The 17,814-nt window shown below is 35.7% G+C and overlaps 1 protein-coding gene across 2 annotated transcripts in view; it reads right to left on the bottom strand.

Annotated features, from left to right (window-relative positions):
* Positions 1-10,954: 10,954 nt before the first annotated feature.
* gfra2a (GDNF family receptor alpha 2a) overlaps positions 10,955-17,814 on the bottom strand; it is an 80,752-nt gene continuing 73,892 nt past the window's right edge. Inside the window, exons 8-9 of one of the 2 annotated variants that reach the window (XM_052564176.1) lie at positions 14,291-14,335; positions 10,955-13,482 (exon numbers count right to left, since the gene is read on the bottom strand). In XM_052564176.1, coding sequence (XP_052420136.1) covers positions 13,369-13,482; positions 14,291-14,335 — 159 coding nt within the window. In that variant the 3' untranslated portion in view covers positions 10,955-13,368. The remainder of the gene's footprint in view (positions 13,483-14,290; positions 14,336-17,814) is intronic. The other variant, XM_052564175.1, reaches the window with a different exon arrangement.

Here is a 17,814-nt window from a genome sequence, read left to right as displayed (position 1 = left end):
GAGGTCATTACTGTGCAGGGCATGTTGATGCAGTTGGTGAGAATATAAACAGATGCTTCTTAATATTAGAATAATAGAAAATATGTGACTGTAATACAAAATAAGGAACCCCAAAAAAGGGCAGAATGGCCATGAATTTTTTTTTTTTAACTGAATAAAACTTAAAATATAAGAAATGTTTTCTATTGTGTTTGAAAGTGAATTATGCATGTGGGAATGTAAAGCAAATATTGACACTCAATGCCTTCCCAGTGTTTCATTTGTCACAGATGTAGAGGCACTGGATTAGTCCAGGCAATTACTCCTGGTAGGCTGCGCCCCAGCTTTGCTCGTTAATTTAGCCTAATTACCTAAACATATTTAATGGAGGGATGGGAAAGTGATAGATGGAGTAAGTGGCTTCAGATCAAATGGGTCTCATTAATTGGTCCTTCCTTAGCCTCCTGTTGCATTGAGGGGTCTGCCGAGTCAAAAGCAGACATCTTTCTGAAAGACTTCATTACACAGAGAACAGCAATGGGAATTATTTGTGTACATTGTGTAAAATAATTAGATTTTTCTTCTTCCCAAGTGAGCACAGGAATGAGTGGTTTTATTTCTGCACTTCCAAATAAATAATTCATTTTATGTCCAATTCTTCAGAAAGGCCCATAAGACACTGTTTGATTTGATTTTAAAGCATACTTTCCCTTCCGAGCAAAGCAGAGTTCCCAAACAGCACTAAAACCACCTATAATATTCCTCAGAAGCACACACACACACACACATATATATATTAAGAAAATGCATAGAGGGATTTTATTTTTATTTTTTTTACCAAAATAATATACATTGTATAATAATATAACAATATCATCATTAGTAATATCTTATTCTATATGGTAATCCTTCAAAATAATTTAATATATACAAAAAAATGTTGAAAAAGTTTAAAAAATTTTTACAGTTTTTGCCCGCTGCTTAAACACATTTTGCTAAACTTCGCTCATTGTGCCAAAACTCTACACACAAGTAAACATGACACAACACTGGGAAAAATACCATTCACATCTGTGTCAAATTGAAGCTCTACTATCAAAACCTAAACTCTGCTATCAAAACCTAACATTCCTTTGTCAAAATGTAACTGATGACAAAAGGACACATACTTGCATCTTATGCATACACTATTAGATCAGGGGGAACACACTAGTCTACTTTATATAAAACACTGCAGTCTTTACTGTAATCTTCACTGTTTATTCAGAAGGCATATTTTCAGGAGGCACATTTTCAAACAACCCAAAAAGCAAATAGGCCTGCTCAATATTGTACATTGCAGCACTATACATTGCAGTAACATGAACTCAGATAAAGCAAAAAAAAAAGCAAAAAAAAAAACATGTTTTATATATATATATATATATATATATATATATATATATATATATATATATATATATATATATATAAACACTATACTGTAAACACAGAAAATCATGGCAATTGTGCATTCGTGGGCTCATGGATCTCGCCGTCTGTTGACCTCATCGACATCGCAAGTAATGTCTTCTCCCGCTAGGCACCAGGGAAAATATCCCCTTGCATGTCGAAACCATCCATGGATTGCTGTCACCTGTCACCAGTTCCATGCATTGCCTGCAGAAGAGACATGTGGCGTGTGGGTGGACTCTCTGCCCAGCTTCCCTCACAGTCAGGCCATGGTTGATGACATGGTCCACCAAAGTTGCTCTTATATCATCAGAAATAGGGGTCCGTGCATGGCCTCTTTGACCTCCTTTTCCTACTCTTCCTCCTCCTCATCCTCCTCCTCCTACTCTTCCTCCTCCTCATCATCATCCTCCTCCTCTTCCTCTTCCTCCTCCTCCTCCTCTTCCACTTGCTCTCCCTCCATTCATGCTTGCAAAGTTCTTGAAATGGCTAAACCGAGGGCTTTTTGTAGCTGGCTGATTGGTGTTCAGTTTTGCAAGTAAGTGCCTTCAGTTGTGTATTTGAGTGGTAGCAATTACCCGATGTGTTTTCCAAATGGCACTCTGAGATTTCACTTTTAAACGAAGTGTCTTATGTATGAAATAGAGTGTAGTATGCAGGACCAAGTGTGTTGCATAAAGGAGTAAGTGTGTTTCAGAATTGCAACTAGAGTGCAAAGCAGCACTTTTGTTTAAGGTATGGGTACATGTGTTTGAGGTATGGTAACAAAAGCTTCAAGTTGTAAATGTTTTCAAAGTATCTTATGCTTACTACAGCTGAATTTATTCAATAAAAATACAGTAATATTGTAAAATATTATTACAATTTAAAAATAAAAAAATGTTTCTGTTTTAATATATACTTTTTTTTACATGTATTTTATTCCTTTGATGGCAAAGCAGAGTTTTCAGCATCATTACTCCAGTCTTCAGTGTCACATGATCCTTAAGAAATCATTCTAATATTCTGATTTACTGTTCAAGAAATATTTATAATTATTAACAGTTTTGGAAACAGTTGCTGTTAATATTTTTTTTTTTTTGGTTTTTTTTTTTTGGAAACTGCAGGCTAAATCGGGATTCTGCCTGTCTATCAATCTATCTAATCTATCTATCATCTAGTATGCAGTTTGTATTTATTCCACACACCTTCCTCATTAGTTTAAGCCATATGCCTTACTAATAGAATGTTATTGTTGTTATTGTTTCAAATGACAGAGTTTGATATGCATCCATTTTGCAGGAACAAGAATGTCATCTGTGATTATGTAAATCTATGCAATATCCAATTTAACGTCATATGTTTGATTTAAACATATTTTTTCATCATGCAAATCGGGCAAAGCTGTACAAAAAACTCCTCACAGCAAGATGAGGAACAGTGTTGCGTGAGGAAGTGCAATATTGTGACTATAATCAGTGTTTATGGAAATGTGCTGACAAGTGTGATTAATGTAGTAGTATTGTGGATAGTGAATGCTGCGGACTAGGCATGTTTTATACAGTATATATCTGAAATGAACACTAAGCACTTCACCTGCCCTCTGAGACCGCAGTGAGTGACACCCTTACACTAACACACACATACACACACACAACACACATGAATATGGGTTTTGATTTTGAAGCAGTTTAATGGTGCTGTCAAAACTGATAAAACAGTTCAGGGCAACTTCAGCCCCCCTGCTGTTCAGGCTGTGTTTGATGACTGCATTTTCACTCTGGCTTTCACTCAACTTTGCATGCAAGCATTTATTATATTTTTTTTTTTTACATTGCTACACTCTTCTTAAAAGAATAGTTCACCCCAAAATAAAAACTAGCAAATAAATAAATAAATAAATAAATAAAATAAAATGTCCAAACAAACCACTGATAAAAGCATCACAATAATCCACAATTAATGCCCTGTGAAGTGAAAAACTGCATGTTTTTTAATGAACAAATTAATCATTAAGATGTTTTATCTTTAAACCGCGCCAAAATACCAGTCTAAAATCTGTAATAATGCTTCCTCCATTGAAAAAGTCCATTCCTTGTTCTCTTCTCAAAAACAAAATCCACTGACAGAACTGTTGACAGCTGTTTTCCCATGTAAACGGTGCTTTGATATGTGCATATTTCTCCCCTGGATCAGAGAAGATTACTTTTTACTGGATTAAGCAATATTACAGATTATGGACTGTTGATGTAATTAATTATCAAAAAAGTGCAGTTTTTCTCTGCACAAAATTTTAAATGATGCATTGGAGTCATGTCGAATCCTTATGGATTATTGTTTTTAGCAGCTATTTGGACTCTCATTCTGACGGTACCTATTCACTACAGAGGACCCATCGAGAGCAAGTAGTAAAATGTCTAAATGTCTCCAAATCCGTTTTGATGAAGAAGCAAACTCATTTACATTTTGGAATGCCTGCGGGTGAATAAATGTTCTTTTTTTGGGGGGGGGGGGGTGAACTATTGCATGTAACAATGATAACAGTGCATATAGGTCTTAATCCCAGTGCCAGTAGCTTTCTATAAAAACTGAAAAATAAGTGCAAAAAAATACATTTCTCCTCTATGTACTGTATTTTTTGTACTTATTTTTCTCTTATTGTTTTATAGATCTCGCCTTTCATATAGGCTAAGGTCAGGGATCTTGGGCTTTAAAAGGTTTTCGAACACTGCAGGAATGGTTTGTCTAACTTGTTTAGCAGACTGAAAAGGTTATATGAGTTCTATATATTAAGTGAAATTGAAGAAACTTTAAACCACACTAATCGCTCTAACAGTGAATTTAAACATATTCTATATTCATTAAATTTTGTGTGTAATGCCAACTTTTTCCACACAGTTAAAGCTTTTCAGGATGTGGGATGCACTTAGTATAAACGCTTACTATGATTTAAGGTTCAAAACAAGGGTCTGTTTGTTTGTTTATTTGTGAAATTATTTATAGCTATATAACAACCTTTCTGTGTATATGTTTCATAAATCTAAGTAAATATTTTCAACAGTGGCATAAAATTGAAATATTTTTAAAATGCAAAACTATAATAACCTTGCCGGTCAAGTGAGTGACTTTGTCTTTGCAAGTTGTTAATTCGTGTTGCAGAGGTGTATTATTGACTAGTGCTGTGCTGTCACCTGCGTCTCTCTGATACTGACAAGCAGTGGGTGGCTGTTCTTACGAATCTGACTTCACTGAGATGTATTACCATCCCAGTCAGGCTCTGCCTTTCTGTGCTCCTGCTCAGTGCCAGCTTACAGGCTTTACAAGCCCTTCCTGTGCCTCTGCTCGATAATTTGCACGTCTTCCACGTTCAGCTCAGTGCTGACACACACACACCAAGCACAGCTCCTTGTGCAGTTAAAGCTAAACGCCCTGGCATGACGCCCACACCAAAATGCCATTAATGCCCGTATCCAGTTCACATAATGGACAGCTGTAGACACAAAATGGCCAAAGTAAGTCACAGGTTGAAACCAAGTGGGAAAATGTCCAACAGCGGTTATGGTGCATGTTTTATAAAACCCTACAAAAACGTGTTTGCTCACAAAAGTTCATTGGATACAATAAAAATGTGCCAAAAACTGTAATATTATAAAATATGATTTGAAAGAACTGTTTTCTGTTTTGGTTTAATTGATATATTCTTAAAGCTGATTTTTCAGGGCCATTACACATGATCCTTTAGAAATCATTCTAATATGCTGATTTGCTGCTCAAGAAATATGTATAATTATTAACAAATTTGAAAACAGTTGCTGTTAATATTGCTTTTTTGTGGAAAGCGTGATTCAGGATTCTTTGATTAAGATACAAAGATCTATTTGAAATAGAAAACTTTCGTATCAGTGTCTTTACTGTCACTTTTGATCAATTCATTGTTGCCATTTCATAACAGAAAAGTTAAATATTAAATTATTGATTTTGTTACTTAGTTAATTAGTTAGTTATGCATGCTACATGAAGGGAATGTTATTTTAGGCTGATGCTGATTTCTCTTTTTGGGATACTTGTGTGAAATAGAGTATCACAGTCATTTTCCAAAGATGGCAGATTTCAAATGGCAAATTCAGTTTTTTTTTTTGGTGTGTTTAACTGTGTGTATTTGCTAATTATCTGCTAATGTTTAGGTGTATTTGCGCAGATGGCTTCAAAGCTAACACACATGTGCTAAAAGACATACAACTCAGATTTGTATTTCACAGTTTTTTTATTTTTTTAAACCTTTGTTTACACCAGATTTTTAAACCTTAAAGCAATACATTTAACCATATTTTCAGGGGACAGGTTCGATGTGCATGAGCCTCAGCCTGACATTTGAATTGATTTTCTTTATTATTTTTTTTTTAAAGGTGCAGACCCCACACCCACAAAAAAATAAAAATAAATAATAATAATAACTAACATACACACACAGTCGCACCACTTTATGAGATGCAAGAGAGCATCACTGATGCGGTATGTTGCGGATCTGAGGTATGGGGCTACAAAGGAGACAAGGATAAAGTAAATAAGAGAAAATGTGTTTAGTAAGCGGGACATGATAGGGCTTATCTCCTTGTTTCTGCACTAGATGGCTGACTCTAGTTACACGCTGATGCATTGTACATTCTTCTGACTCACAGAGCTAAAAGAACTCATGACACACACTCCTCCCATGAGGGTTAAACGCAAATCAATTATTCACAACGGAGACCGGAACGCCCTCAGTAAGAGGACTATTGTTTTGCAGATGTCATCAGACATTTATGTGACATTACAGGTGGAGAACCAAGAGGATCTTTTCCTTCCTTCCTCTGGTTGTTACGGACACAAATGGGTGATACCAAGAGACATGTCAGCTGATATCAGCAGTGTAGGTCAGGAGATGAAGCTGTGCAGGATTTTACAGGATACATGCATAAATGAACTCCGGCCATTTTGACCTGAAGAGGATTTGCATTTTCCGGTAAATCATAGTTGATGTTATTGCATTGGACAAAAATTTATAAAAAGTATACTAATAATGTTTGGACATTTTTACGATTGTTTCCCCCTCCTTGTGGAACTTGTAGTGCTTTGGGTTAAAAATGACCTACAGCCTATAAAAAGTGCCTATAAATGTATTATTATGTTATATTATTAACAAATTTTGGATGCAATCTTTTTATCAGCTTGTTTTCTTTCACTTAGCACATTTTGTATTTCTTTTAAATCTAATATTGTGAAATAAGCTCACTCAGTTTGCTTATGAATGTGAAAGGACTACCTGAAAACAGTACTGAGAGGAGCAGCTTTCATTTCTGCTCTGATGGCCGCAAATCTATCCAGAACGCTGTGGGTTTGTATTAGAATCAGGACCGGTAAGAGAACACTGTGATTTTTATATCCCATCTGGCTAGTGTTCTTGAAAAACCGTAATGTTAAGGAATGAGGTCAGTAGGCGGAAAGGAGGTGGTATTATGTGGCTGTTAGAATGCATTCGACCACATGAGCATTTTCACTAAATAGCAGTTTGGTCAAATGTGTTTTCAACTACCTCGAAAGAGGCTAAATAAGGAAAAGATTTAAACCTTTCAGACATCTGAATTTAGCAGTTTCCACTAATGATTGGATTGACAAAAGCATCTTGTAAACAGGGCCTTAGATGAGTGGGGCCTACCAATAAGCTGCAAATTGAAATACAAAACCTGTGCTAATTGAATGAAAACAAGTTGACAAAAAAGACAGAATTCAAAATTTGGTGAACTCTTTGGTGAAGATTTAAAAGTCCTTTGTTTTAGCACAGAAGGGTTAAAATCATGTACTGAATTACAGGGATAGTTCCCCCACAGAAGTCTGTCATTATTTAATCACCCTCTTCACACTATTTCATGTGATTTGTAATGCAATTAAAATGGGCTTTGGCACTGTTGGTCTGTCTGTATTTTAGTGGATTGGTCTGATAGAGAACTGCTGATTTTTGCATATGTGTGTCAATGTAGCTTAGTGATTATGTGTGTGTGTGTTTGTGTTTGTGAATTGCCACATTATCCTGTATCTTGACTGTGTGTATCTGTCTGACTCAGCTCGGTGGTTTCAGAGGGCAGATGAAGTGCTAATTAGTTCAGATAGATACTGGATAAAACATGCCTAGTCCGCACCATTCACTACCCAGAATACCACTCCATTAATCACGTGTGTCAGCACATATTCATAAACACTCATTAAAGCCACAACATTGCACTTCCTCACACAACACTGCTCTCTGTCAACTCTAGACAGTCTTTCAGGTTGTTTTCTGAAAAGAAAGTGCAGTCATCCGAGAAACAAAATTCTGTAGACATTCTGATGAGTTCAGAATAGGAAGCTACGTATTCAAAGTCATGATAATTATTTCTTAAGAATTTGTTTTAATTATCATAATCATACATCATTATATATAAAAATCAGCTTTGATTTACATAAAACCATTTTTATTTGAGTTTTTATAAATACTGTATATGTGCTGTATATGTTTTACACTGTAATAATAATAATAATAATTATTATTATTATTATTATTATTATTATTATTATTGATTATCTGGAAAAAAAAAATATTAGCATTTTTATAAAAGCTTTTAAATCATCACCATCATCATCATCATGTTATGATGTTGTGAAAAACAAGAAAATAAAATAATCTGAATTATTTCGCAGACAATATATATATAAATAAATCATATAAAAATCTGAATAAAAAATACCTCTATTATGAAGATAATGTGTTTTCTGGAGCATGCTGAAGGTTGGTATGTGACTTTGCCAGTGGAACAAATTACCTCAAAGATTGAAGCGCAGGCTTTTCATGAGATTGTAAAAAAAAAAAAAAAAGGCTATTTGGAGGACATAAATTGACTAGCAACATTCTAAGCACTCAAAGAGAGTCGGACCATCAAATTATTCTAGGAGGAACAAAACATGGATTTTAAAAGAAATGTTTAACACTTTCCAAGCAATTACACTTGAACAGAGACATGATTTCTCTTCAGCTCAGCCAATCAGCACCATAATCTTCACCTGTGATTCCACATCACAACAACAAAGATATCTGTATCTGCTTCAATCACATAAAGAAGTGCAAATCTAATAAATATTAGTTAACATAGAAAGCCATATCCAAGTAAATAACCCGTGCAAATTTACACAGTCGTTTCAAAATGAATTGCTCTCACTCCAGAGCATCATTCTGGCAGGTCTGAGAAAAGATGAAACAGACATGAAAATTACAGAGTTTGCAAAGTCTATAAGCTGGCAAAGAGCTAAGGCAGAGACATGCAGAGCTTGGCTTAGATGGTAAGACATCTTAGGAAAGTCTTAAAGCTTGTCGCCAACTCTTGCCAATATCAGAGTCATGACTGGAAAGGTTAAAAACGGTTAAAGCCTTTAACCATTCACTCCTTCACTAAGAATTAGTAACTGGCATTGGAATGTTTTCAGATTCTTGAAACGTCTCTGAACGTATATTCTCTGTGCTTTAAGATCAGATTTGGTGAATGCACAGACATGTTGGATGGAAATGCAAAGTGAAAAATGCAACTGTCACACGTTAAACCAAACACAGCCTCAACAGCAGGGGGTTTGGATTGCTTTGTCTCTTGTTTTATCACTTTTGACAATGCCATCAAACTCAAGCATAGGCAAAATCTCCACTTGTATTCAGATTGGAAGTTTAACATCACGTGCCTCTTGTCTCCTCTCTCCAAGACATATTTAAATGTGACTGATAAAATAAATAAAAGTCTAGATAAGAGCGTAATCTCTTCCTCAATATTGCTGTCTAAAGTATCAACAGGCTGCTTTATAAGGGTGTCACGTACAGTGGGAGAACAGAGTGAATGAATACACTTTGTAAGCTGTAGAAACTAATTAGCCTCTCATTTATGAAAAGGCCTTGAATTTTGCTGGAAATCAAAAAGAGCTTTGTTGATATTCGAGAAGTGTATGAGCCTGAGTCTGGGTGTTTTGCTTGCAGATGTATTTCATTTTGGGGATAAAATAGTGAAATGAAATGACAAAGGATATATAATCATAATGCACTGCACAAGCTATCCATTTTTAGACTTAATTACTGAAAGGTATAGACCCTTCTCGGACCGAGTTTTGTATAATGGGGCTGGATCCCAAATGGATCCTCAACACTATGTCAAATCTGATTTTAACAGTGCCTTGTGCAAAGAAAATAAATAAAAAATTGCCAGTGAAGAAATTGCTCACAAATGAAAATGTCTCTTGAGATGAAGTTTGGACAAAATGACCTGATAACATCTTAATATTGTGCGATAAAGCTTATTGAGCTGGTGGATATAAAGGAAAATGGGATGCAATCTGTTCATTGTTTAACTAGATGGAACTGTCTCAGAGGCATATTACTCTATATCAGTATGATATAAAAAGCTGAGACCAGCAGTCATAAAACATAATTCAGAACTGGTGGTAGACATTTGCGAAGCTAGTAATATATGCCATCATGAACAATTCTACACATCCTGTCAGGCAATTCAAATGATTTGATTGAAAACAGGAACATTGATGATGACAAATTTAATCATTACGTTTATCTAAAATGGTTATTTTTCTGTATTTTAACTCACACACTAAGCTGAAAAAATACTTTCTCGCAGCTTAATATGCAGAGAAAATAAAGTGTCTCTATATTGTGATTCTGTGGTTTTTTCAAAACATTCATCTGTTTGTTTGAAACTGACCTGCCTGACAACAGCAGCAGCTCAACCAATAGACTGAATTTGGGGCGGGGTTATTTGTTGAGTGACCAATGGAATAAAGGAAATGTTTAGAAAGCCTGTTTGAAAAAACAAACAAGAAAATGTATCATTAGAAAATATGCCTCTACCTAGGGTTGGCGGTTAGTACCTATACATTAACTTTACTACAGTCCAAATAAACACCAATCCCAGTAAAACATAAATTACTTTTTCACAAAAATTAACAATTCAATAATTATGGTAATATGGTTCCTTACATATTACTGTCTTATGCATAGTACATGATTGTATACTAATACAGTTTGACGTTCGCATCACATAACCAGCTCCATATATGTGGCTTTTCTGATACCATTAACTTGCTCGGTAGCGCACCTAGTACAACATTGCACTTGTAATGTGTTCAAGGTAGTACGAGTCATAATTAAATAAATCAAAGACTTGAAGAAGCAAACTAAAATTACATGGTTGCTTCAGCAAATGTCTTTTTATTTCGTTTTCTTTTGTTAACATTAGGTTTTAGTATATTTGGTATGGTATTTTCAAACAAAAAAGAGCATTAACCTTTTAGTCCCACTCACCAGACATTTCATTTCCAACCAAAACAATATGTACCAAAACCAATAATAAACCATTGCCAGATTCGCGTTCATCTGTTTTGGATACAACTGAATGTGCGTCTAGAGCCACTCACTGGATTTTAAACTGCAAAATTTACCATGGTGGATGTCTTCAACACACTGAGAAACAAATGTGGAAAGCAGTAAAAATTGAAGTGGCTTTATTGATCAGGAAACAAGCACAGCATTAGCATATCTGGACCTCACAGCAGTCTACAAAGGGAGGTGACCCTTACATCGAAGCGGTGATGAGATGACGTAGAGCTCTGCTAATTCCAGAGGTGATCAAATCACAATGGAGTCATGTGACACAGCAAAAGCATCATTGAATGTCTCTGTGAGGTGCTACTCTTTTTTATAGTTCATTTATTTGCATCTGAAGCTTACATTTGTCATTCAAATGGTCTCTCCCTGATACCAAATCCCCTCCCCGTCCTAACCATAGCTAAAAAAATCAAACAAAAATGAATTGTACATGTAGGCTACACACTCACACACACTTAACAATCACACTCCTGTCACAATATTATCCAAACCCCAGTAAGCCTTTTTGAAATACAGTATCAGCGCTATTTTTGTATAAGTATAAGGTGGATGTTTTCTGCTCAGGTATATTGAGATTCAAATGCACTTTTTTTCACTGAATCTGACAACACATTTTTGAAAATCACTTTAAAGCAAGAATCGCATTGTCAGTGTCTGGTGACAGGATCATTTTTCTTGCCATTTGAATTTGCTCTTGTTCTCACTCAACAATGACAAACCTGCCTTTTGACTTAATAGCCCCCTTAAAATATATATATATATGTATAATTTTCTCCCTCAAAAAGGCAGCATACTTCAAAAATATACTGTTTATATATCTATATTTTCCAGATGTTTCAACAAAAGTACAATTCTAGGAACATTCACACCAAATAAGAAGAGATTACTTTTTGAGCATATGGCAAAATAGAGCTGATTATTACATCACTGGATTCTTAATCTCATAAATCTTGTAGTACTATAAAGTATTGAATCATCTTTTAATGAAAAAAAAGTTTGCCTGTTGACGTTTCAATGTTTTCACAGACAGATCCTCACGACATAACTTAATGAGTTTCCTTTTCCCATCAGTGACATATTTACACAAAGAATGTTTGTATTTATCATTTGCTTTGCAATGGTATGCATGTAACAAGCATAGGACACAATATATAAATCTTTTTAGTTTTGAACTTTACATTTATATATATATTTCGATGTCTGTTTTGTTCGTAACTTCAGTATTTGGAATGTTGATAAAAGAGTCATATGTATCTAGTGCATTTACTGAACCTGTGAATCGGGGTGAGTACATTTTTAGAAACATTCCGAACATCAAAACTCGGCATTGACCTTCTCCACACAGCGGCTAGACGGTAATGAGAAGGAAAACAAAGAGTAAGGCCACATCATAAATTGCACACAATGATACACATGACGATGAACGTCCCAAAATGCTAGCCGTCCTCGGCAGGGTTTTTCTGGTGTAGAACTCCATTTAACTGGAGACAGATTGTGGCGTGACTAATAATGGTTAGTGGTATGAGCACCTCCAGGTCTTCCGCAGTCATGCAGTTCTTGTCACTCCCACTGCTTTCTCTAGAGTCTCATCATCGTTCACTTAAAGACAACACATAATAATTAACAGCTGTACTTTTGGAAAGAAAAACATTCATATTCACAGACAAAATTATACATGTGTGGGCAGCCCATTGACATTGTGAACCCACACGGAAGCCGTTTGAAAAGATCTACTTCTCCACTGGTACATTTTCATCAACTTCATCTCAACGTTCTTTTCTTTTTCAAATCTGTCAAACTAAGTGCAGAATGTGACTAAGAGAGCTGTTGCCTGTGACATCCACCTTGCGCCGTGTCGACAGGGTACAGATTTAAACTTCAAACACTTCACGTTTAAAAAGAACCATGGGAAAGTAATTACTCCTGTTCAACTGGTGGACAAAAGAAGGAAAAATACCGAACCGAAAAGGAATAATCACAATGAGAAAGCTAAAGCAGCTGTCAAAGAAGAGCATGGCAAATCCAATAAATGGGCAGTGGGCCGGGATGGAGAATGCCTCTCAGAGATGGTGTAATCCAGTACCAGACAATGGCTAATTCAGGTCTGATGGGTGCTGTGAGACACCCATTTTATTGGTGGTGTGGGTGGCAGGAAGTAGTACAGTAGACTGGAAAGCTCTGTGCCTGGGTTTTTAGCTGCATGTCCACCAATCAGGCATCAGACTTTGGACTCAAGCGGCTAAGTATGCATTATCTGTTTCTTGGCCGTTTGCTCATTCGGTATGCAATGTTCTGTTTCGGCCATGGGGAGGATGCAGCAGTCTTTTCGATATGTGTCTCTGTGTTTTTTTCTGTTTGGTGTTTGAAAGAAAGAAAGAAAGAAAGAAAGAAAGAAAGAAAGAAAGAAATAAAGAGAAATCTGCAGTAGAGTCATGAGTTTGGTCTGAAGATGATCATGAGGGGGTTTCCATCAGCCTTGTCTCCCTGTGCTGGCTTATGAAGCTCAGGTAGGTCTACATAGCAAGGTTTCCAAGAGCAAACAACAGAGCGAGCATCAAAACATCAGACAGAGCTGGACTTGAACTTCCGGGGACCTCTACTCTTGTGTTAGGTGGACTGTCAGGAACCTGTGAGGAAACAACAACAACAACAACAAACTAATATGATATGGAACACCAGACATTAAACAAACTGGTGAATATCATGAAAATAAGTCCAGGTCATGGTTTAAAAAACATACACAGGGATAACACAAATTTGCAATGTAATTTTAATGTAATACATTATTGTATTCAATTAATTGAATGGGTTTTTGGGATAATAATAATAATAATACATATTTTATAATATTAACAGAATATTAAATGTAATTTTAATAATTTCCATGATAATATGTATAATAGTTGACAAACGGTACCATAATGGGTTCTGAATTTATTGCATTACAGTAATATATTTTTATTATTATTATTATTATTATTATTATTATTATTATTATTATTATTATTATTATTATTGGACATGAAAATAATGTCACAATGCAAAAATATTTAATATGTTATTATTTTGTAACTGACATTATTTTTATGAAACTACATATAGTAGTATACAGTTGACAGATATGACCATATTTCTTTTCAAATGTCTTACAATATTTCTCAGTTTTGGTGTAAAATACAACCTGGAAATATTCTGGACTGGGTTTGTGAGGTTCACCTAAACCCTCTGAAGCTTTTGCAGTACAAGTTGAGCAAGTACGGTAACCATACACAGGATATGGGTGACCACAACACATTTACAATAAAGCCGTGCAGTGGTGCTTGGTCTCTGGACACAATATTCATCAAGACTTTTCCTCTCATGCACAAGCAAGAGATGCTTACACATAATGTTTGAACTCACTGGCTTGGAAAGTTTCATCTTTGCACTTCTTACCTCACTTTCGCAGATGTAGTCTTTTGATGGATAGCAATCAAGTTCCTGCAAGGAAATAAGGTTATCCTTGAGATATGGAAATAAGTATAATACGATGGAGTCTTGTTTGAAAGATCTACTCTGTAATGCATATCTATCTTATCTATCATCAGACAACGAGTCTTATGTGAAGTGCTATCAGGCTCACTGATATGTCTCTTTCTTTTATCGATTTTTTGGGGGGTCAGAACCACCAGAACATAGCAGCCCAGTTGTAACCAGTCTGAGAGAAGAGTTTCTAGACAGAGATTCCAAATTACAATTCCAAAACATTTGATTTATCGTCAGAAATGTGCATATTAAAACATGCAATGCATTGAAATCCTCTAAATGTGTGAGAGTGTTAGTTGCTGTTCTGATGGGGCTCTTCCACAGATATGTGAAGGATAATAAAGGGACAGATGAGGCTCTTGCAGCAGCATGATTTATCTGAACTACAGGAATATCAATCAAAATATGTCACTATGTCACTCAGTTTTTAAGCTTGCACTCAAAGAGATGTCATTTTGTGCAGAGATGAAAAAAAATAGAGGGAAATTTGTTTAAACTAGCTGGAACTTGGATATTCTAATTTGAGAACTACATAGTTATTGACTTTTTGTTTTGTTTTGTTAAAAAATCTTGTTTTAACTTAACTCCATTATATGTTATACTGGTATATTGCATATTGAATTTTTTATAAATTACAGAACGGCCACACAAGTAGTGTCTAAGATGAATGGTAATTAAATAATGCATTTATTAATTTTTACTTCACCCATAATGCACTGGGTTCTATCCAACTCTTTGTGAGCGGGGAAACGATAATGCGAAAATACTGTTTGTACGTTTCAGTGTTCTACTTCCAGGCATTAATGAGAATATATTTATTTTATTATTTTCATTATAACTTCCCTTTTGTCTGTTTTTGTTGTTATTGCAAACATTGAAAAACATGGAAAACATTGAAAAAGCCCTTGAGCTGCCAAAATATTGTATTTCTGCAGTTGTATTTATTATTTATTAATACAAATTGTTCACGTACATATACTATGAAATTGTGACAATACAAAGCTGGTTGGAAAACTGTGCTTTTAAACTTTGCCCTTCACCCTTTAAAAAAACAGGGGGGGGGGGGGGGTGACGGCATCAGCTTTTCAATAGGACACTAACATTTTTCCATTTATATGTCCTGCAATTGTAGTAAAACTGTGGTAGATAAACTGCCAATGGTATAATTGAGACAGACTTCCATATAGCTTGTCTGTACATTTTGTCCAATTCTACATATTCTTGTTTTATTTTAAACCAGCGCTTTTGGCCATCTTCTTTTAATTGGCTAAATTCTCATACTTCCTCATACTTCTGAAGGTCTTTACAAGGAGGTGCAAATCATTCCATTCATATTGACTCATAACCATACATTTGTTCCTGCATCGCGCGCTGTAAAATTCTGTTCCCCCAAACAAGGTCATCAAAGCTTGTTTGTCAAGACGTGGCTGCGGTATTGTTTATGACAAAGAAGGGTGTGATTGAACTAGTGCACTCGCACAGACGCAGACTCACCCTAATCCAATAAATCTGTTTTCAATTATGTTAGAATAAAGACTGAGACCTTTCAGACAGGCCTGGAGTACATCCGCTGGCCAGGTTGGCATTTGCAATAAGACCACTGAGGCTTAGAGGAGATGTAATCATCTCCAGACACCTTCAAGATAGGACAGAAGTATAGTGCGTGGCCAATGCCAGCGCCTGGTTTCTGTGTTGAATTGTTTCTAAAGATATCAAGAACACCTCTCAGCATTTTATAATTACAATCACATTCTTGCGGCAACATCCTGCATCTGTTTGCCTCTCAAAAAGCAGTTGGTTTAATCAGGTGCTGTAGTCCAGAAAACCCAAAGGCCACATGGCACACACAATGGCGGGGAGGCAGAGACTGTATCCCCTGGGGATTTAGTGCCTCAATTTGTGTGCTGCTCCCTTAGTCAGCCTTCTCTCCACACAATGCTATTTACCTGAGACTCAATCGATCTTAATCTATCCTCCTCCGATTAAAAGGTAAAGCATGAAGCACTATTAGAATGAGTGTTTTCAAGATGTTTTGAAGTAAGTGCATTAAATGAGCTGTTAAAGTGTGTGTGGGATTTCACTGCAAACCCCTGTGTCTTATGAACAAACTATTAATCAAGCACAAAATGTTGCCTGGTCATTGTAATTAAGTATTTCATTGAATGTACTTTCCATGCAGATATGCATGGCTCCTTCTATGTAAATTAGCCACATTGTGCCATAATTCTTAAAAATTCGGTGTTATTCATCTATTTCACTGGTGTATTCATCAAATGAGGGTCATATGATGGAGTTACAACCACACGTATTTACAGACGTTTGGTATAGTTGAGTGCACACTTTAATTTTAAAAAGCTGATTTGAGTGGAGATCTAATGAAATTACTCAAAACACTGATTTCTATGTGTCACCAATGAAAATGTTCACTGAAAACATGTATTGAAATGTCTTAATACAAATATATGTTGATTAAAAACCATGTTGATTATTTTAATTTAATTTTATTATTATTTTAATTTCTTATTTTACAAATAACAATGTAGAAAATGTTTAGTCTAGTTTAGTTTAGTTTAGTTTAGTTTAGTTTAGTTTGGTTTAGTTTAGTTTAGTTTAGTTTAGTTTAGTTTAGTTTAGTTTGGTTTAGTTTAGTTTAGAGAAGTCAGAACTGGCTTACTTTGCTAATTGAGTTCAGCATAGATATGTTATTGCACCATTGCCTGATTTGCATAATTATTTTAGTGAATCGGTGCTAAAACTACTCGTGCAAAAAAAACTACTCTATCAGTAGGTGCAATTCAATTTTAGTAAATTTACTCCATTAGGTTTATATCTTCCTGTTCATGCCCATAACCGCAAGTTCAAGTGAGGGAAATACTACTAAAGTTACCAATATCTAATTATTTATCAGTGTTTGTGTATATCACGTCTCTGTCACAGTGTCTGGGTTGTTGTTCCCCGGGGTTCCACTAGATGTCCTCCTTCTCACGGTGCCTGTCCCAGATCACTTCCTGTTCCCTTATATGGTCACCTTCCTCCTTGTTACCTGATTGATTGTTCACCCCACCTGTCTCCTGTTTCCCAATTATCCTTCTGTGTATAAATACCCAGTCTGTCTTAGTCTATGTCACGGAGTCCTTGTCTGATGTCATTGTGTTTCAGGTCCATCAGTCTTGCTTTGTCTTACCCTATGTGTCTCATTCTCTCGTTCCACCAGACTTCCTCTACCTTTCCATTCTTCCGAGTTCCCCGTTTCATCCGGTTCCCTTTTTGTTTGATTTGTCTCTCATGACTGTTTATTTTGTATTTACCCCTCTGTTTAAATAAAACCCTTACCTGCATTTGGATCTACCCTCTCTTTGTGTTTTTCCCCAATACCTATCGTGACAGAAGGACTCCGTCATGCCTAGATCCAGCGGTGTGGGATTTCGAATCGG

This window comes from Carassius gibelio, chromosome B8 (assembly GCF_023724105.1).
Source record: "Carassius gibelio isolate Cgi1373 ecotype wild population from Czech Republic chromosome B8, carGib1.2-hapl.c, whole genome shotgun sequence".
Taxonomy (NCBI): domain Eukaryota; kingdom Metazoa; phylum Chordata; class Actinopteri; order Cypriniformes; family Cyprinidae; genus Carassius; species Carassius gibelio.
The sequence above is the reverse complement of the archived record's forward strand: the minus strand, read 5'-3'. Positions and strand labels throughout refer to the sequence as shown.